Below are 21,808 nucleotides of genomic sequence, written 5' to 3'. Positions count from 1 at the left end.
ATTTCACATTTTATGATATCTACAGAAGGTGTGAATTATCCTTTATGCATACATCACTTTAGATCTGAAATCGACCAAGTAATAATGACACACACACACAATTCTAAAACAACATCTTTTGCACAGAATTCAATGGGATTTGAAAAGTAAAGTGGCAGTTGAAACTCTAGTGATAACACTTTTACAATGCATGATGGGACTTCCTTAAATCATCCTTTGGGTCCTGCCCATGTGTGAGAAAAAACAAACAGAATTTGGAAATTATTCTCACATTTGCTGATCTTATAAATTGTATTAGCCCAATTTTTGCGTAACACTTTGTGAACTGATATCAGAATATATTTCCTGGTCTGTACTTCATCTGATATTTTGCATAATTAGACCCATAAGTTTGTACTACAAATGCTGCATACAACATTAAAATGATATAAGAAGACACTAGGATCCACAACATGCTCATCTATCAGGGGAACAGTTCTGAAACCCCAATACATTTGTACATTCATTGAATGACCTTTGAAGATGTGGGTACAAAAACTCATATTCTGCAACTTGAGGTCAAATTTTGCACTATGATTATGTAATTGAGGTTATTGAACTATGCCATTGGGATGAGGCTCTTGTGGTCCATAGTGAGGATTCAAATCTGCTACAAAGAGTGATTCAAATTTTTGACAGCGGTCTGATGTCATTGCTGATACAGCACTTTTAAAAGCTTGAACTTTCTTGGTACAGAAAGTTCAAAGTCTTCAATCCGCAAAGCTTTAATGACCTTGTATTCTGCCTATATGATCAATTAATAAACTTATTCATTTAATATTTGTAATGTGTGAGAAATACTCAAAAGTTCATCTTCCAGAAGTTAACTTCTGTGACATGACTTTGATGTTCAGCTGTATGATTATGCAAGCTGTCTGAATGGAAAAATAGGAACAAGAAACTGAGTAGCAGGATGGCCCCCAGATATGCTTAAGTGAGGCCTAAGATGACGGACACACTAAGACCAAGTTAGCCCAGTTTTGACTGCCCTGGAAGGCAAGCAGGAGGGGATTTTTTTTACCATGAGTATAAAGTTACCTGTATAAGGAAATGTTGTACTTCTGTAGTTCTTTAAGCAGGGATATACAGGTCCTAAGTGCAAATCTGTCAATAGTTTGTTGAGAGGATTAGGACAGGAACCTATACATGTAATAGCACACTCGCAGAACCCAGTGAATGACCACTAAATAGGCTATGTTACCTCATTCATACATTAGAGTAGTTAACTCCTGTAACATGCTATAAGGCGTGACCTGAGCTGATTCATACCTTATCAATATCAAAAATTTATGATTCACGTTCAATAGTTATCCATCACCGTGACGACGATATCAATTCCCCTCTGACTTTATATGCTCGTATTTAACAAATCATCACCTGTGTCCACCTGTGACGCCGGTTCTAAAGCTTGAAAAAGAAGCGACAAAACTTGCTAATAGAGCACTGTGCTATGCATAATAGTATTAGATAGAATATGATAATAGAGAAGTATAATGAATTGGTATAATAGTCATCCGATATCTCTTTCGCGACTATTCCAGACGATTCAATATTAAATTTGATATTATGACAACAACGGTAAACTTTAGATACGTGTTTCTTTGTTTCAAATTGCATGAAAGATAATCCTCGTTAAACACTTAACGAAGTCATATAAGTGTTATTGATAGGCGGAGTATAGAAAGGAGATACATGTAACGTCAAAAACGAATCCAATGAATACCGCCAATTAGAGGAAGATGTTTACTTTTGTACTGTGTCTGTCCCTATATAGTGGTTGTTCACCTTGTGATTTCTGCATAGCCTGGATGTTTTGTTTGCAGACTTGCTGTCTGTAAAGTTTAGTTTGGCTAATTAAAAACTGGACTTTATGTATGGCAAGGCTGAAAAAAAAAGTGTTTTTAAAAGGGACTAGGATGGGGGTTCTCAACTAAATTCCTTAAAGTGTCACTTTAAAATGTGTAGAATTCTAAAGCAGGGTTACCTAATGGGTGGGGTTCATGGGCCCACCTTAGGTCTCCTGGTGGAGATCAAAGGGCAGCACCCCCGGAATGGCTTATAAACAATGAGACTTAAAAAAGCACTCTTTATGAAGATGGTAAAGGGCTAAAAGAGAAAAAAAAAGAGCTACACAGTGGGAACGAGGTGGGTCTAAGAAGGTTCTTGAAGGTGGTGATATTTTCTTGACTACAGACGGTGATGGGCAACTCATACCAGAGGATTGGCCCCGCAGTTGAAAAGGCACAATACCAGCATGTTTTTTGGATGAGACACTTATATATATTAGATGATTTAATAATATTTCCAATGAATGAACTTTCTATAAGGTTAATAAAAGTTTACCACTGGAGTTTACTTTCAATGCAATACATTTCCAATATTTTGTTCAGGATCACTCCATCCATTGCGTATTTTGTAAAAATTTTGGTACGTGTTTTTCGTTCCGAACCATTCTTTATCTTTCACCACTTATGATCATCAACATTGTGGTACATGGTAAATAAAAGACTCTCCTCCATCCACTCCAGGAAGCACTGAGTTTTGATGGCATATTGTTTATTTTTATGACACTGAATAGTGATGTCTCATCTTACTGCGCCCTGTCAGAGGGTGATGGCCAATATCATCGCATCATCTCAGCTGCGCACCATTGGGTTTATTTGTTTGTGTAAACTTTGTTCGTTTACTCCAATGATCGCCCTAAGGTTTTTTAGTGACTTGATAGTGTGGCATCATGATGGTCTGGTGAGATTTAGGTGAGCTAGGTCAAAGGGTCAGGGGTGGGTCATAAGGTTGGGATGATAGTTTCGAAAAACAAGGAGAAGGGGAAAATATTTACTGCTTGCTACGACCTTTGGCTGGGGCTGGTGAAAATATATTGTGATACTGATGAAGGTGATGATGATGATGATACCTGTTTAATGATGACAGTGATGTTGCTGAAAATGATAATGATAATGATGTAGAGGAGTAGGAGAATGCAGTGATGATGATGAGGAGGACATGTATGGTGATGACAACAATGATGATGCCAATGATGGTGACAACAGTGATGATGAAGATGGCACCTATGCCCACAAGGAACAGCGATGCCTGCAGCCATGATGATGATAATGACATAATGACAATGAAAAATTTAACCTTTAACTCCTCACACCAATCACTTCAGATAGGTGTCAATTCCTCTAACCTTAAACTAAAAGGAAGCTGTTCAGTAGCGTGTCCAGGGGGGAGCTTTGGGTGCTGAAGCCCCCCGCACTTTGTTAAAAATCATGTGAAATCAGCCGTTTTTTTGGCGATTTTAGCCATAAAGCCCCGCATAAATCAGAAAAAGGGGCTTAGCCCCCCGCAGGAAAAGATCCTGGACACGCCGGTGCTGTTTGTGCCAAAAAAAAATATCCCAAAGTGCAACTTTAATGTGCTCATCACACTCTGAAAATAGCTGGATCCCTAGACAGAGGGAAAGGTTGCTCAGCAGTCAGAGGCAGACCCATGACATATCTCAACTACATGAAATTATATCTGTCAATATTAATTTGAGCCAAACATGATTTAACAGTAATGGATTTTGCCAATATTGTCACCTTTGCCATATTCATGATATTTGGCTGTAACTAACTGCATCAATAAACCATTATCAAACAGCCATGCACAACCAAAGGAACATAATCATAAAATCAAACTATCATTCCCCAAAGGGGCAACATTTACCTTTTATGCCCTACCAATGAACTTTATTAAATCAATGTGAACCCTGTAGTTAACTTATAACCAGTTTACTCCACTAGGGGGCAAACCATTTTTCTCACAGTAAATTGGGCTGTTCCAATTGAAATCCATACACCCCCCTAATGGAATATGTGACCTTAATCTTCCAAACAGGGGGTGTAGAATTCAAATGGAGTCACCCAATCAGGTAACCAACCCCATTTAATTCACACTCCCTGTGTGGAAGATTAAGGTCATGTCTTCCAGGGGGTGTATTGATACCAACTGGAATAACCAATGCGTAAAATGTGACAGTGTATGCCACAATGAAACTGCTCAGTGCCAGAAGTGGGTAAGTGTTATAGCTGCCATGTGTAGCTGCCATGTGTAGATGAGTACAATATACTGTGTGTAAATTGTCAAATGTTCACAGGGCAGCTATTGCACTTACCCACTTCTGGCACTGAGCAGTGGAATAGTTCATGTGCAGGTAACAGTTGTTGGGAGACTTCTGAGTGAGTTTGGAAAGTAATAATTTCAAACATTGATGCCTCAGGAGTGATGCAAGTGCAAGATGCTTTGCTAGACATGTTCCACATTGTTCTTGTATTCTGGGAGATGAACTATTTTTAAGCAATGTTGACTTAAATATTGAATGCAGGCAGAAGGCACGGTCATAAAGATTTGCAGATTGAAGACTTTGAACTTCATTTCAATGGTACATGTACTAGGAGAAGTTATTTGGGATATGAATGGGGGATCCAGATGACATCATGATCCTCTTTTGTACATCTGGAACCCAGTTTCATATTGGAGCTGATTTGCAAGGTTAGAAAGCTTTGCAGATTGAAGGCTTTGAACTTCAGTAAACCAAGATTTACCATATAATCTTCCCATGTGAATGTAGAATGGTGATACTAACATGGACCAATGTTGGATCTGTTATGAACCCCCCCCTCCCCTTTTAGTGGCATAGCCAGAGGTAGCTGGGGGAAAATTGCCTCCCATCAATATTTTTCAGGGATAAAATGGAAATGGCAAAAATCTGCTGTTGTCCCTCATTATGAAAAACTATTGTTTGTTCAGTTATTTGTTTGCCTAGGTTAGTCAGTAAGGGCTCATATTGAAATACCCTACCACGTTTTCACACAGAAAGAAGGCAGGATTCCCCTCGCTAAGCGTGCGCCTCAGGAAAGCTCGGTCATAAAATGGATGGATTATATGCATCAGTGATACACCCTACCCAGGATTTTAACAAAAGAAGGCTAGCACAGGAAAGCTGCAGGATGGCGCACACCTTCCTGTGCAAGGGAATTTCAATATGAGCCCTAAGGGACACACGCTTTATTTCGTGAGACGATCCATCGTCCAGTCATATGCAAAATTTACAAACCAGGTTAGCCTAGCCTATGAAACGCATGCTGGTCCTTCATAGTCTATAAAAGAAACAAATAACAACAGAACGAAGCAAAAAAAGACACTCCCAAACAATCAATAACAATTTTGCTCTTACCCCTTGGGTTGATAGAGATAAGAAATTGGAAATTCTTATCCCATGCACCAATATAAAAGCTAATGTTGTCTTTCAACACTGTTGTCTTCCCTCATTTATGAAATGCTACTGTTCAATAGCTTGCAAATCTTCTGTCCCCATTCTCTATCCCTCAACTTCTCCAAGCTGACAGGTCTCACCTGCACTTTCATAAACATGGGGCTATTCTAGTTGAAATCCATACACCCCTATGGAAGACATTATACCTTAATCTCCCACACTAGGGGTGTAGATTTCAAATGGAGTCACCTATTCAGGTAACCCCATTTGAAACTCATTCACACACCATGTGTGGACGATTAAGGTTGTGTCTTCCATAGGGGGTGTATGGATTTCAACTGGAACAGCGCATTCCATCCCTAGTCTAAATGGTCAAGTTCAAGTTTAGGGATAAACCAGTAAATGGAAAGTACAATGCTCTATAGCATCACAAAAGAGGTTTGGTTTCTGTGTCAAGTTTGATGACAAATCCATTCAGTGGGATTTCAACATTGCAACCTACAAGGACACAGTTCCTTAACCTCAATATGTGGCTACACTCAAGGAATGACCTCTGGATGTGTTGGGTATGAAAACTCATACTTTACAACACAGGGTCAAATTTTGAGCTTGAATCTTTGAATGGAGGTTATTGAACTTTGGCACCAGGATTGAGACCATTTTGGGTATAAGTGCCAGGGTTGCCAAACCTGTGATTTGGTAGCCCAATTGGGTGACATTTGACAATTTCTTGTCCCATAGAACCAATGGTTAAGAAAAGATTGGGCCACTTTTCAACATTGGTTCTCCGCGACTTTCAGTAGTTTCCTGTCCAATAGAAACAATGGTCAAGAGAAAAATTTGGCGACTTTATGGTTATTTAACCAGCGATTTGGGCTGACATTTTATGCAACCCCGGTAAAGTGCCAAATTGAATGACAAATTTGTTCAATATTTATGCAGCAAAGTTTGAAATAGCTGACATATCTACAACATACAAAGTCTGACTCTGATTGACCTCAATGCTTTTATGACCAATCATGAAAGGAAGATAAATATACAAATGTAAAGAAACTTACTTTTTGTTTACTTTATTAACTTCTATAAACCGCTCTGGATGTATCTTGAAAACCTCATCATAGTCAAATCCGAAAAGTTTGGTCAGAAAAATTACAATATTTTATCATATGACAAATTGTCAATATTTGATTGTGAGCAGGTTTTTAATGTGTTTATCTTTGTCGCTCTTGTACTGGTAGAATGATAAAAATTATGTATATACCTACAGTTTACCGCAAAGAGTAGCTTAAGTGCGAGGTTTACACAATAGCATCACGGTGGTCAAAAAGCCACTTTTATGTGTAAATAAAGTTGATTTAAGTACATCTACATATGATACTAAATCATTGACGACTATTTTCCATGCTTAATCTGTAGATGAGGACTTTTATATCAATAAATAATTCGTAACTCAATGATACTTGGATGACACTTTCACTCGCTTGCCACATCTCAAAGACGATGATAATATTCTCGCTTGCCATATCTCAATGACACGTCGTCGACTAAACCTCTCGCTCACCATATCTTCAATACTCTCACTCGCCATCAGAACCCATGCTTGACATTAGCACTGTGACTCCAATGAAAATAGTTTAATATTCCAAAATGTTTATTTTGAAAACACAGCACAAAGTACATGGCTCTTAAACAGAGAAAGAAAAAAAGGATAAACCAAATACATCATTTCATCACAAAAAGCAGAAATCAAATAAAAATAAACTTTGTAACCACTCAAGAATTTTTGTGCATTGACTTCAACAAAAGTTGTACTGCTTGTTGACTTTTTCCCAATGGACATCGGTTTTTCCTCTATAAATACGCAGAGGAAGAGAGAGCGTATAGCTGGGAGCGATAGCTACAGCCAAAGCTTAACACTTGGCAAGATTCACTTGTTGCATTTCCTGGCATCTCTCTCTGTTCAATATTTAACTCTCTCTACGCCGGTGTCAAATGCAGATGACAAGTTTCAATTTTTTATTCAAAATTCAAAAATTTCAGAATTGCACATTTTCATAACCATATTTGGAATCGGCATGAAAAATGTATTAAAATGAGTACAAACAAGCCTAGTATTGGGTCGGTGGTTCTTCAGAAAGCGCTTGATATTTTGAGAAAATATCACAAAACTTTGATTTTTTTATGTTGAAGCATATGGCCAGCACGCAGAGCATTAAATACCCTGTCCATCAGGATTAATATGATGGTTTGAAACTGGACATAGGAAAGGAATCAAGTTGTATTTTAATACTGACTTACTGGGCATGCAAAGGCAAAATGGAAGTGTTATAGTTTGAAATATTTAAACTGTAGCACTTAAGCAGCGGTCAGTTGAATTATAGTATAGTCTGTTAATTCTTAGTTCAGCTCATATACTGATCAATTGTTAATGGCTGAAGTGTTGTGGATTTTCCTTCAAACATACATTGTTGTATATTCCCTTCTATTCTGACTGCTGAGAAAATATTGAAACTTCATGTGTATTTAGAAGACTGGTTAGTGTACTCCCACAGAGTCCCACTGCTATGACCCTGGTTCAACTCCCTGCAGTGCTCTAATCAGAAGCATTTTTATATAGCTTCAATTAAGCTCTATAATAACACCTTGAGGTCTATTTCTTGGAAAGTAAGACATTAGCTATGAATCCCATTTTATTTTGATTATTTAAGCAAAGATGTATATTTTTGAGTGGTTGATTACTCATGCTGGACTACATTTTATGTATTTTTGCTTGTTTTACTATAGTTTTTTTTTGCATTTCTGGTTTCTACACATACTTACATCAAACAAACACATCCAACCAAGCATTTGATTATCAAATTCACTCAAAAATGATGTGAAATTATGCAGCATGAAAATTCCTGTTTTGACAATATCATATTATCAAGTGAGCGTATTTAAACCCAAGTTTATCCGAAAAGGAAGAAACCAGCCAAATAGAGCAATTTCATTTCCATCTTGATGACATGTGCCATGTTCTCATCTTCTGCCCTCCAGTCCTGTGTAGAGGCATACTGTTATTAAGGTATTAAGGGTTCATGAATGGGCAATCCGCTTTGCCGCGTGATGATATTTACCGACTCAGCTCAGCAGTGTTTTTTACCATCATTTATCACGTATTGTCTCGGGGAAACATCCTATTTTCGTCATTTATCGTCAGCAAATTTGGGTTTTGTTTTGAATGAATGAATGACTGAGTGTGGTAGTGGGGGGATTGCTTCAAGCGCTGAACAATTGTGATGTACATGGTTAAGTTGCGGTTAAAGAATGAAGAAAGTGCGTCACTTGGTTGCCTGTATCAAGTTGATAAAGATCAGGTACAGAAAATATGGACAAATAGTCTTTAATTTTATCGTTTTAAATGAATTTATTTATTAAACTTGTTCACAATATTGCCTCAAACTGAAAAAAAAAAGATATTTATTAAGAAAAAAAAATCAAGAATAAGAAATTTTAAGACATTTAAAAAAAAAAGTTTTTTTTAGCAAATAGTTTCCAAATATTGAAGCTTAACCACAATATAAAATGTGGTTAGAAACAGTAAATACTGATTAAATATAGATGTTTTGCCACTGATTTGACTCGTTATGTGGAAATCAATTTAAAGTAGTTAGCCTGAGGCTAAGGAACTTGGACTTCCCCCCAGCTTTTGTATGCCCCTTAGATTTTACGCTAGGTTAGAAATTACTGCTACTCCCACCTTGCTGTTATACATATCGAGGGTGTAGTACAAGCTGCAATAGCTGCCAGGTGGCATATGTGTACAATATAGAATGCGAAAATGGTCAAATTGTCTATAAGGGAGCTATTGCAGTACAGCTTTCTTGGATCAAGGTTTGCAGCAGAAGCTAGCAGACGACAGCCATTTTTGATGAAGTTTATGTGCATTTATCTTAAATTTGTACATTGTTAGTGTATTAAAAAAATTACACAAATTTGTGAAAAAATATAAAATGTGCTTCATTAATATAGGGATGTTTCCAAGTGGGAATATTTTATTTCAGTAGTGCAGAAAATTTGTTCAGTTCTTACTGCCAAAAAGTTGATTTATATTTTGAACATTTTGACCAATTAGATAAATGCTAAGTGTTACTAACTTCTTTGGAATATAATAGGATTTGTCTCAGTAGAAGATGGGGGAAAAACATATTTTTTCAGACTTTAAACTCAAAGAAAACAAAAAGGTTATGTGCTACACAGAAAGTTTGGACACTACGAACGACCTATGAGTAATTTTACACCTTACTTTTGTGTCAATAATTAAGAAAACCTCATAATTTGTCATTTCACCTGAAACACTGATCAATTGATTTTTACTGTTTATGTTGCACTACATATTTTGAACTTGTCCAACAGGATAATGGCCTCGAGTTAAATCCATGAGCACTACGTTTTTGTGTCAATAATATACTGTAAAAACCAAAGATTTGTCATTGCACCTGAAATAGTGATAAATTGATTTCTACCTTGCCGTTTCTGGCCAATTGGATTCATCAATAACTGGAGGGCATTGACTGAATTAAAGTGCATTCAGTTTGACTTGACCATGGTCTTGCAACTTTGGTTCAATTAGTGTGTCTTCCTGAAGGTCATTGCCACAGATTTTACATGAATGGACTATGATGACTTGAACTTTATAGATGATGCGTTTGAGTGAGCTGATTTAGTGGACAGGCAATATTTTTATTTCGTTATTTGTTTTTGTTATCTCTTACGGTGGTTTTGATCCATTTTAAACATTGGTAATGCTGATTCACCAGGCTGGTTTGAATAAGTATACAAAGGAAGTATTTAGCAGAGATTTATCGATATTTCTAAGAATTGGTGATACAATGTACTGTTTGGGTCAAATTGTGTGAATTTTTGACCATTTTGTTGGATAATGTTTGACCAGTCCTCAGGGATGGTTCTGTAACTTTAATTGTTAGGTAGAGAGTGGAATTTTGTGAATATTTAGCCGATATTTTGTCACTTTGAAATGTTTTGCAGTTTCTGATGAGTGCCAGAGCTCAGAGCCTACAAACATCCAAATTGGGCTATTCCTGTTGAAATCCATACACCCCTGTGGAAGATATGACCTTAATCTCCCACACAGGGGGTGTAGATTTCAAATGGACTCACCTGTTCAGGTAACCCCATTTGAAATTCACACTCCTTTTGTAGAAGATTTAAGGACATGTCTTCCATAGGGGGTGTATGGATATGGATTTCAACTGGAATAGCCTTATGGTGATATATGATGGCTCTTCATGAAATTTATTTAAGGAATTTGAAATTGGCAACCCAATATATAAATAAACTATAAAATTCAGAGTTTAATGGTGGGACCATCCTCATTAAGTTTGTTATCATTATTGTTTGTGTCATGTGAAAAGGTCAAAGGTTATGGTAACTTGACTGCACTTGAACTTGCATGCAGTAAATCAAAAGAAATTTAAACTTGAGTATCCATCTAATTAAAACTACAATTGGTGAAGAGCATACAGTTTGCAAAGAAATTCCAGTTGAAATCCATACACCCCCCTATGGAAGACATGCATGAACTTAAAAGGGCATTTCATGATCCACAGCCTCATCCCCCCCACTTTTCTTTAAAAAAGTTGAGATTTTCATATCACTGGAAACCTATGGCTACATAATGTTTATGTACAAAATATTTCTTGCAGATTAATTCGTTTAGCAAAGATATCGTGAAATTTGAATTTCGTTCTGGCGCACCAGAACGAAATTACAACTCATTGTCTATGGAGCAGTGTAATACACATTATCATGCATAACTCGTGAACGCATAATCGGAATCAACTGAAATTTTGGGAATAGCTTTTTGCATGGATATGTACTGAAAAATGTCATAAAAAGAGGATGCTAGGATCATGAAATACTCCTTTAAGTCTCCCACACAGAGTGTGAATTTCAAATGGGGTTGCCTGAATGGGTGATTCCATTTGAAATTCTACAGGGTGTATGGAGTTCAACTGAACTGCCCATTATGCATTGATTTTAATTAAAGCCATACTGTCAATTGTTATTGGTTGGAAGAACTTGCAAGAAGTTCATTAAAGAAATTTAATAATACCTTCGTCAGAAGACAATGCAAAGGTGTCATTGGAGAGTGCTCAAGGTACTGATTATTGAAGATGTACTTGCCCTACTTAGTAAAAAAAACAAGTATTTTTAACTTCAGTTTTAATGAACGTGATGAAGAAGATGTGTGTTCCCATTGCATGATATTAAGTTATAAAGAGGTCAAAGTTTCGAACAAATTAGAGTCAACTTTCCACCTTTATTATCAATCCCTTTGTCAAGTTTCTTTAAAATGTCATGGAGAGAATGCAAGAAGTACGCAACACTGAAATGCATAATCACTTACAACCTTTGTGCATCTCGGTGATGATGTTAGTCCTAAGGAAGCAATAGAGACATAAACTTATCATAAATCTATCCAAAATCTCCCATCAATTATTGAATATCAGACCTAGTTACATTGCTCCCAACCTCAATAAACATGAGGTTGTTATGTGACACAATTTTGTCCGATTTATTCTCTCGTTTTGGGAAATTAACTTTCTAGTAATAAAAAGAAGACACAGAAAATCACTTTGGTGGTGTGTTTTTTTCTAGGAATGGTCACTGTCTAGGTTGAATCTCAGTTCAGTTGGTTTATTTAGGATAATGATTCAGGATAGCTGATCTTGTCCTAAATTATAAAGCTTTATATACTTCCTTCCCAAGGTAGGGCCCTTACTGAGTGAAATAGTTTTATTACTCTGTGTACTAGCCAATAGGCTTCAACATAAAAAGTCCCTAGTTTTGAGATACTTTCTCAATTTATCAAGAGCTATCATCAAGAAAGACTAAACCAAACACTAGGCTTGTTTGTACTCGTTTTAATGCATTTTTCATGCTGATTCCAAATATGGTCATGAAAATGTACAATTATGAAATTTTTGAATTTTAAAAGAAAATTTGAAACTTGTCATCTGCAGTCGATACCAGTGTGGGGAGAATTAAATATGAATGCAATGAAGTTACAGCTACTGTAAAACAACTTAATTTTGTAAAGGATTTTAATTTTGTGAATTTTGCAAGGAACTCTGCTTTATAAAGTTAAATTTCATTGAATTGATCAAAATATGTCAGCTGCCTGACGTTCCAAAAAATAACAAGCAAATGATGACTTTCTTGATTTGCACAAGAAAATGGAATGCATCAGCAACATTTTGAAAACTTATTTTATAATATTTTTTCGATTTGAAGAAAACGATACTGAAGTGCAAAGCCAATCGTCGCCATTATACTAGATGTGTTTCAGTGACCAAACAACAATAATCGGGGGTCTTTTGGTGACGGGCATACAGATGTGATGTACTATACAAGCAAAAGGAGTCAGTGATGGAGTAAATTGTATGGGTTTTGTTTTGTTTTTGGCTTTTCTGTAACTTAATTTGAATGTCCACGTCATGTACTATATAGGCATAACTATATAAAATGCTGAAAATCACTTTGAAATTGAACGTGTAGTTCCTAATTAGCAATAAAACTTCAAAAGGAACTTCATATTTATTTTGTCATGTTTGATCATAGCTCAAAATCAGTTTTAGTTATAAATGATTTATTTTGATAGATCACATCACAAATGAGAAAAAACAAAGATCTTATTGAGAAATCGTCAAAGAGATTTTTTGTTCTTGATATACCTTTGTTCAAACTATCTAGGTTAGGGGGTCATAACAATAAACAGGTAGTTTGTAACTTCCCCTTACTTGTTTCCGGTTGTTTGGTCACACTTTGTTTATTTATAAGCAACAAAAAGCAAAAATAATACTGGATGCAGGAAGTTTCTCTTTACTCAGAGCAAAACTCATATCACAAAATATGGGTGTAGATTGGAAGATGATAAATGTTTGAGACTTTGTGTTTGAGGTCTTAAATACTGCTTTTTGCTATTGGAAGTTAAAGAAGAAACAAAAAAGGGAGCCAAGCACACGATCACCGACTGGTAGATACAGGGGTTTCACTGGCCCAGCCAATGATTCCGTGAGCATATAACACTTATAGGGTGATTGCATCGTGGCATCATGTGGGATTCATGCATGTGCAGTGTTTTTCCTCAATGGACACTTTAGGTATGGACACTTTGAGTTTGAAGAAGTCTTTCCATGTTTCTAGCATTCCTGTTCTCTTGACTCTTTTCTGGCTTCTTGCTGTACAATAAAACACAATTGTTGTATGTCTTACACTTCTGATACTTTAGTACAAATGACCACGACATGGGGATGTGCCCCAAACATGGGTTACATTTTCAGTCACTCTAGCCCAAATTTGCCTCATTGTAGCCCAAATATTTTTTTTAATCTTACAATTTATGGAAATATGGTAAAAATTGTGAAAATGTGTTTAAATTAAATATTTGGGCTATTCATAGCGATGGGTTCATTTTTTTGATTCTTGGAGGCACCTTATGAGAGGTACTAATGGTCTTGCTGTTCTTGATCAACAATTTGTCAGAGTTCTTATCCAGGACCTTTAGGACTTCTCTATTTTGCATGAGTCCATACCAGTAGCGTAACTTTGGTTTTGGGTGCCCGCGGGCATTAATAGCTGGGTGCCCCACTGATAAGGGAAATCTTAGTTGAACCAATGGGCACCCAAGCTGAGGGGCACCCTTTGGGTGCCCCTCAGCTCGGGTGCCCGCGGGTTTGCACACCCTGAGCCCATAGGAGTTACGCCACTGGTCCATACTTGTTGCAAATTATGCATTTTTGCACATTGCGGCCATGCAGGCTAGTGTCATTATCAGATCGATAGAAGCTGTTAAATATGTGCCAAGTCTACGTACATCAGTGTTTACAGAAAAGGCTCAGCAAAATTAATCCATAATCAAATCGCCATAGTAACCGGTAAAATGGATGTCAGTGACCCCCCTTCCTATGTATCACTATGGACCACAATAGCCTCATCCCAATGGCATAGTCCAATAACCTCGATTAAACAGTCATAGTGCAAAATGTGACCTCAAGTTGCAGAGTATGAGTTTTTGTACCCAAAGTTTCAAACGTCATTCAATAAATGTACAAATGTATTGGAATTAAAGAACTGTGCACTAATAGATGAGAATGTTTTGGATCCTTGTGTATCAACGTGGTCTCTGTTGACAAACAGTCAAGCGAGGTCCGAGATATTGCGAGGGGGAAGAGCGGAAATGTTGGTTTGCTTATGGGGTTTCCTTCCTATGCACTCCTCATGCCGTTTCCTTTGTCTTTTTATTAATCTATAACATTGGGTTGACAACCAGTCAGTTACTGATATGCATCGATGATGCCAGATATATTAAATGGAATTATTACAGTTCTGTCAAAAATTAAATTTTACGCTGAAATTTGAAGCAGTTTAAAGGAGCTGAAATTTGAAGTAGTTTAGAGGTATACCACCCATGTTTCTTAAGCATTCATGTATTTTAGGACATTTATTTTCGGAGGGCATGGTCGTATAGGTGAACTATTGCATGGCATGCCCTTATGTTTCAAGCACATCTTGTGCAAATTTTAATAAAACAAGCCAAAAACTGAAGTAATAACGCACTCAATGACCACTTTCTCCATAGACTAGTATCGAAAACCTGATGTAAATACCATTTTTACACAAATGCCATGAACTATGTTGTTTCATAAAAATTGCACATTATGTGTTCCCAAGTAATAAGTTCATGTTATTAAATTATAAAATGAGTGCTTTGAATTTTAAAATGTTTGTGAGCCCTCCAGGTTTTTGAGGGACCTCCAAGAAATCCAGGGACCCCACTTATTTGTAAGGGCTAATGGCGGCTATCAGGGTCGGATCCCGGAATTTTTGATAAAGGGGGCGCCTTTTGGTCGATGACGAAAAAAATGTGTTAAAGGGGTTACCCCCTCGAAAACTCAACGGTTTTGGCCCATTGTTTACTGTTCATGGCGAAATTGTTCCTTTTTTTTTAATTTCTTACAATTTTTGTATTTTTAAGTTACTGGCTCCCTTTGCTAGTCAAAAAATATATGGGGCGCGCGCCGGCTGCGCTCCCCCCCCCCTAAATTCGCCCCTTTCTATGGCATGGCGCACATCAATTTGTAGCCTGTAGGGGTGTGCGTGTGACCAAGATGGACTTGTTTGATATTCATACCAAATTTACAAATTGTTAATTTATCATGAATGACTGGAGATGATGTCTGATAGACTTGTGACCATCCAGCCGAAGAACGGATATTCGTGAAACGAAATATGACACGTAATAATACACTGATTATGAACCATCAGCTATCAGTTTCACTTCAATACCCAGCAACATATAGTCCAACTGAAAGGTCCAGGTATACTTTACTTGTATGCAAACCATAGAATGTGAAAATGTAGCCAAAATGACTTTGAGAACCAGACAGAATATTTTGTTGGAGCATTGTTTTCTCATACAACGTACGTACAAATACAAAGAACATCATAAACATTCGACATAAAACTGGAGCCAGTGGCTGCACCACGTGGGGCATGAGGGGGTAAATGGCCCCAGTCAGAACTCTTGCCCCCCCCGTTGCACCCCCAGTAAGAACCCAAAATGACGAAAATTTCATCTTTTTGCGTTAATTTTGCATAAAATTTGTTGATTTTGCCCCCCCCCCATGAAATTCACTATGCCCCCCAGAAAATAATTCCTGATGCCTCCACTGACTGGAGCCTGTGTTTTACTAAGAGTCAGTTGTTGTCTGTCTGGCAGGACCCATGTCATTTTCAGCACCTATGGCCGGCGCCTATGCAGACCAATAAAATGGCGAGTGGAGCCAACATGACGTTGAGAACCACAAATACTGTGGTAGTCTGACTGGTACTCTTTTGTTTTATACAGAACATAGAGCAGAGAATTGGAGCTAATGTAACACTGAGAACCAGGCATTTACCTGGGCCATCCCCCTTCTCATCTGTATGGTGCAATTTTAATTCATTTGTACTGGTTAATAGCTCCTTTGAGTTCTTATAGAAAAATTGGTTCGCACACATAAGACTATCCATGCAAGGAAGATGATTGTCACACACATGAGAATTCAGTCATCAATAAGAAACTAATTAAAAATTGATAACAACTTTTCAGCATCTTATTTTTTCTATTTGTTTGTATCTCTCTCTTTACAGGCGATTGGAACAGAATCAGATCACAAGGATTCCACCAAAGGCATTCTCAAATTACAGAAAACTAAGGCGAATGTAAGATACTTTTCAATATTTTATCTATTTACCTTTGTTGTATACAATAAGATGGATATAAATAACCCCAAGGCAGGTACTGACTGAATATTGGCATTTTTTTACCATCATATATTTAAGAAATATATTTCCAAGCAAGATATGGATTTTTATTAAATCAATCCGGACCATGAAATTGCCTCTGAAATCAGGTCCAGTTTAAAAGATTGGGGACATTTGTTGTAAAGTCAAGAGATATTTGATGTGAAATCAATTTATGAATATGGTTCAGCTTTATCTTGAAAAGTAGGCTCGGTGGCAACATATAGCTCGTTGTAGAAATTTGAGACTCTGTGATTTAAAAAAAATGCAGATGTGTCGTCTGCTGCAGTTTGGAATGCAAAGCCTAAAAAGCAAGAAAAGTCAAGAATTGAATAATGTGCTGAAAACTACACAAAGGATGATTCATCAAATGTCAAAAAGCCACCTGTTTCGAACATATTTGGAATATTTTTAAGTATTCTTATCCTGTGATAAAAGAGTTCTGATATTATGTTGAAGTGCTTCAGTAGAGAATACGTATCATAAGCAACATGATAAATTGAAATTCTTCCTATATACCATCCCGATCATTTGTCTTATGCAGTAATAGCGGTTCATTCACCTTTTCGTATCATGTTTACAAGAGTAAGAACTAGAGTTCTTTCTGCTTTTTAAACTTAATACACTTATCATGTTTGTAAAAGGAACAAAGAAAGCAAATTTCCCATTTTGCTTGTTGAAATGAGATGTTCTTGAAAAAAACCCAGCTTTTTAAGCTGTTTGCTTAATGAATTAAGTCTATTTTAAGTATACAATTATTTATTTTGTATAATGACTTGACTTAATTAAGCAATGCAATTGTTTATTTATTTATTTTCAGTGATTTAAGTAACAATATCATAGAAGAAGTTGCAGAAGATGCATTTGGAGGACTAAGATCATTATCATCTTTGTAAGTTGCAAGACAAAGCATGTGAAATGCTGGGTACTTCGGGTGAACTGAGGCATTGGACTATTCCAGTTGAAATCCATACAAGCCCATGGAAAACATGACCTTAATCTTCCACAGGGAGTGTGAATTTCAAATGGGTTTACCTGAATAGGTGATTCCATTTGAAATCTACACCCCCCTGTTTGAGGTCATGTTTTTAGAGGGTGTTTGGATTTCAACTAGAATAGCACTTAAACAGAACAATACAATCCAGAATTCTATACAGTATATTAACATTTATAACAATTTTTCAGCTTTTCACTCTAAGAAGCAATAATTATCATGGAACTCCCCATGTTAGGTGATTTTATCAAGGTATTGAATGATTGATGAAATTAGATCAGTCACCAGAAAACCTCTGTAAATGCATTGATGAAATTAGACCAGCCTCCTTTAACTTAGACAAAGAAGTGAAATCTTGTAATGTCATCCTCACGACTTTCAAAGGTACATAAATCAGCACATAGAAACTAATTACAAATAAGTCCATCACACCAGATAAGATGTAGCAAGTGGTATATGACTTACACAGATGGAGACGTGATTAGTTTAACACTTGGACGCATGATTCGCAGCTTTAATTCAAGCATTGTTTAAGTTAGACTAATTGCGCGGTGTGGACTCTTGTAAGTCGGCGTGTCGGCTAAATGCCGCTGACTTTGATTGATTATGTGCTCACAATCACTACAGCGTTTTAGAACAGGTTGTATATTAACATTTTACTGTGGTCAGAGGAGAAAAAAAGAGGATGCGGGAGTTTTTCCTGAATACATTTACAAAGGTTATCTGGTGACTGGTGTTTAATTAAGATGTGTCAAGAACTCAATTTATACCCCCACTCTACAGTGGCAGCACCAGGGTAGGAGGCATGGGATGCATACTTCAAATCTTGAGCTTTTTACCCCCCCATTGAAATTGAGGAATTGGGAACAAGATTTTGCCCTCTCCCCCTGAAATATATGTGCCCCCAGAAAAACAAATTCTTGTGCCATCAATGCTCACCTCTCTCTAGCAGTTCTATAGATCCTGTTGAATTGAAACATTCTTTAAACCTTCAGCTGCAGCATGCCCCAGAAAATGTTGTTTCATATATTTTCTCATGTTAAGGGATAAATTTGTGACTATTTTTGCATTTTTCTCAAAACATAATAACACACTGGTAATAAAATTATGTATATTATTGGGGCAAGGAATCCAATTACTACACTGAAATTTCACTGACTCAAGACAAGCGGTTCAGTATATATGATAGGAAACAAGGTACATGCTAGCGGTACCTGATTTCTTATCATAAATAACAAACCACTTGTCTTGGGTCACTGAAATTCCAGTGTAGTAATTGGATTCCTTGCCCCTATAATATACATAACTTTTGTTACCACTGTGTTATTAGTTTTGAGAAAAATGCAAAAATAGACACAAATTTATCGAGGTGTAGTACCCCTTAAAGAAAATCTTTTGCTAAGATCTGCAAAAAAGCTCATCAGGATTGGCAAGCAAACCTATTATTCAATATTTAGAGAATAAAGGTATTGGTTTTAGCCCCTGTAGTGCATCTATCGTCTCATATAACACGGGCGACATCATTGTTTTACGCCAAAAATAATGATGTCGCCCGTGTTATATGAGACGATAGCTACACCACAGCGGCTAAAAACAATACCTTTATTCTTATTCTTAAACACTTCAATTCAAATAGAAATATCATAAGTATATTACAAATTTTAATCAAATTAAATCCTACATTTTATAGGGAACTACCTAGGGCTTAAAATCGACCAGTCCTGTTGTTGCTATGCGCCTCCCGATTGGTTCAAATAGCGAGCACGCGTATCGTGTTGATGCACACTCGCTGACCCGTGTGATATCGTGTCATATCACACGGGTAAGAACCAATGAGATTGCAGGAACGTTCTCAAGTGTTTAAGAATCTTTTATACATCTTGGATTTGTACAAAAGAATCCTTTAATGTTTATTTATTTATTTTAATTTCTCTGTCATCACAAGTAACAACAAACAAGGACAAAAATAAAACAGCAGATGGGTACCCTAATAGTAAACTAATCTCAAGTGCTTCCATGCAATAGAAAAATATATGAAATATAAGAAACATGATATAAAGAAAATCTTGTTCATTAATCATAAAATATAAACCAGCAAAATAGTATATATGCGCATTAATCCGACACACATCATACTCAGCCGCTGTCGTGCATCTATCGTCTCATATAACACGGGCGACATCATTGTTTTACGCCAAAAATAATGATGTCGCCGTGTTATATGAGACGATAGATGCACGACAGCTGCAAAAACAATACCTTTATTCTTATTCTTAAACACTTCAATTCAAATAGAAATATCATAAGTATATTACAAATTTTAATCAAATTAAATCCTACATTTTATAGGAACTACCTAGGGCTTAAAATCGACCAGTCCTGTTGTTGCTATGCGCCTCCCGATTGGTTCAAATAGCGAGCACGCGTATCGTGTTGATGCACACTCGCTGACCCGTGTGATATCGTGTCATATCACACGGGTAAGAACCAATGAGATTGCAGGAACGTTCTCAAGTGTTTAAGAATCTTTTATACATCTTGGATTTGTACAAAAGAATCCTTTAATGTTTATTTATTTATTTTAATTTCTCTGTCATCACAAGTAACAACAAACAAGGACAAAAATAAAACAGCAGATGGGTACCCTAATAGTAAACTAATCTCAAGTGCTTCCATGCAATAGAAAAATATATGAAATATAAGAAACATGATATAAAGAAAATCTTGTTCATTAATCATAAAATATAAACCAGCAAAATAGTATATATGCGCATTAATCCGACACACATCATACTCAAATGTAATCATAAACTTTCATCATAAATTACTATTTTACATTATAGTTTGTATCATTATTTGCTTTAATCTCATCAAAGAAAAACATAAAATATTGCCAGCCTCATCCAAAATCAACATCTTGATGTAAACAAGTGTAATAAGTTGCTAGGATTACCATATATGATGCCTATATCAATAATCTTTTACCTCAAGAGACCCTCCAGTCAAACTTGCGAGACTTACGCGAAAATTTACATCGGCAAGTATTTACTAACTGTCTCCATATGTGACATTATGAAGCAAAATGAGTTACTTGTTGTTCGAAACGATTTTGAGTTACGGGTATAAAGAGTTGACAAATTGTTTTGTATTTCCCTGTTTTCGGCAAAATAGAAATAGTCCTATTTCAAAAACGGTAAGTCCGATTTTGATGGAATTTTCAGCAGATCATCGTCTGCTGATTATGTAAGAATGTTAATTTAAAAAATAAAAATGCATTTTGAGCGACAAGTGACTCGTTTTGCCGGATGGCGCCACATATTTTCATCTATAATATCAACTGTGAAAGTGTTGCTTTATTGTATCATTCTGTAGAGTGCTGTATGGAAATCGTTTGTCTACTCTGCCCAGCGGGGTCTTCAGAGGGCTGACATCACTACAATTACTGCTTATTAATGCGAATAGGTTGTCGTGCGTCAGGGAGAATCTGTTCCAAGACTTGGTCTCTTTGAACTTGCTGTAAGTATAGTAATCAAATTGATGAAAGATAAATAAAACATAAAAACCGGTTTTGGGAATGAAATACAAAAAGAAAAGTTAAATATTTGTAGAGCACTTATAACGATGAACCGAGAGTAAATAGTGAAATTACACAATGTCAAACATGTATAACATCACCGAGGTTACGAGGCGGCGATGAAATTCAAATAGAATCAGCAAAGAAGTAGACCGCAAGTCTCTTTATGCATAGTATTTTTGTTGAAGTAGCTCTGCAGTCGGCTAAACATTTCCCATGAATATTTCATAACATCCTAGCGAGCTGCAATCCACTGTGAGTGTTTGAATAGCGTTGCCCTCGCAATTTGAATGCATTGCCTGTTGATAGTATATATACAGTATACACAATAGTTGGTGAGGTATATAGTAGTATATAAGGAAGTAATGTGTTTGTGTGTGATGATGTTAAGTAGGACATGCCGGTGAATATCGTAGATCGGATAGAGGCTATGTTAATTTTAATGTTTCCGTAATAGCAGAAAATCTGATAAACGAATAAGTGCTCTTGAATGTATGATGAAGTGGATCGTGAAACACTCTCATTACATTGTACATATATTTGGTTCAGTTTCAAAAGTATGGATTCAATTGTATAAATTTGTGAGTCATTT

General features: G+C 36.5%; 1 protein-coding gene across 1 annotated transcript in view; it reads left to right on the top strand.

The window, feature by feature from the left end:
• LOC140147941 (slit homolog 2 protein-like) overlaps positions 1–21,808 on the top strand; it is a 250,816-nt gene that overhangs the window by 155,463 nt on the left and 73,545 nt on the right. Inside the window, 3 exon segments of the mRNA XM_072169734.1 lie at positions 16,496–16,567; positions 17,469–17,540; positions 21,015–21,158. Of these exon segments, the coding sequence (XP_072025835.1) occupies positions 16,496–16,567; positions 17,469–17,540; positions 21,015–21,158 (288 nt within the window).

The sequence above is a fragment of the Amphiura filiformis genome, chromosome 3, assembly GCF_039555335.1.
Source record: "Amphiura filiformis chromosome 3, Afil_fr2py, whole genome shotgun sequence".
Classification (NCBI taxonomy): Eukaryota; Metazoa; Echinodermata; class Ophiuroidea; order Amphilepidida; family Amphiuridae; genus Amphiura; species Amphiura filiformis.
This window is presented reverse-complemented; position numbering and strand designations above follow the sequence as displayed.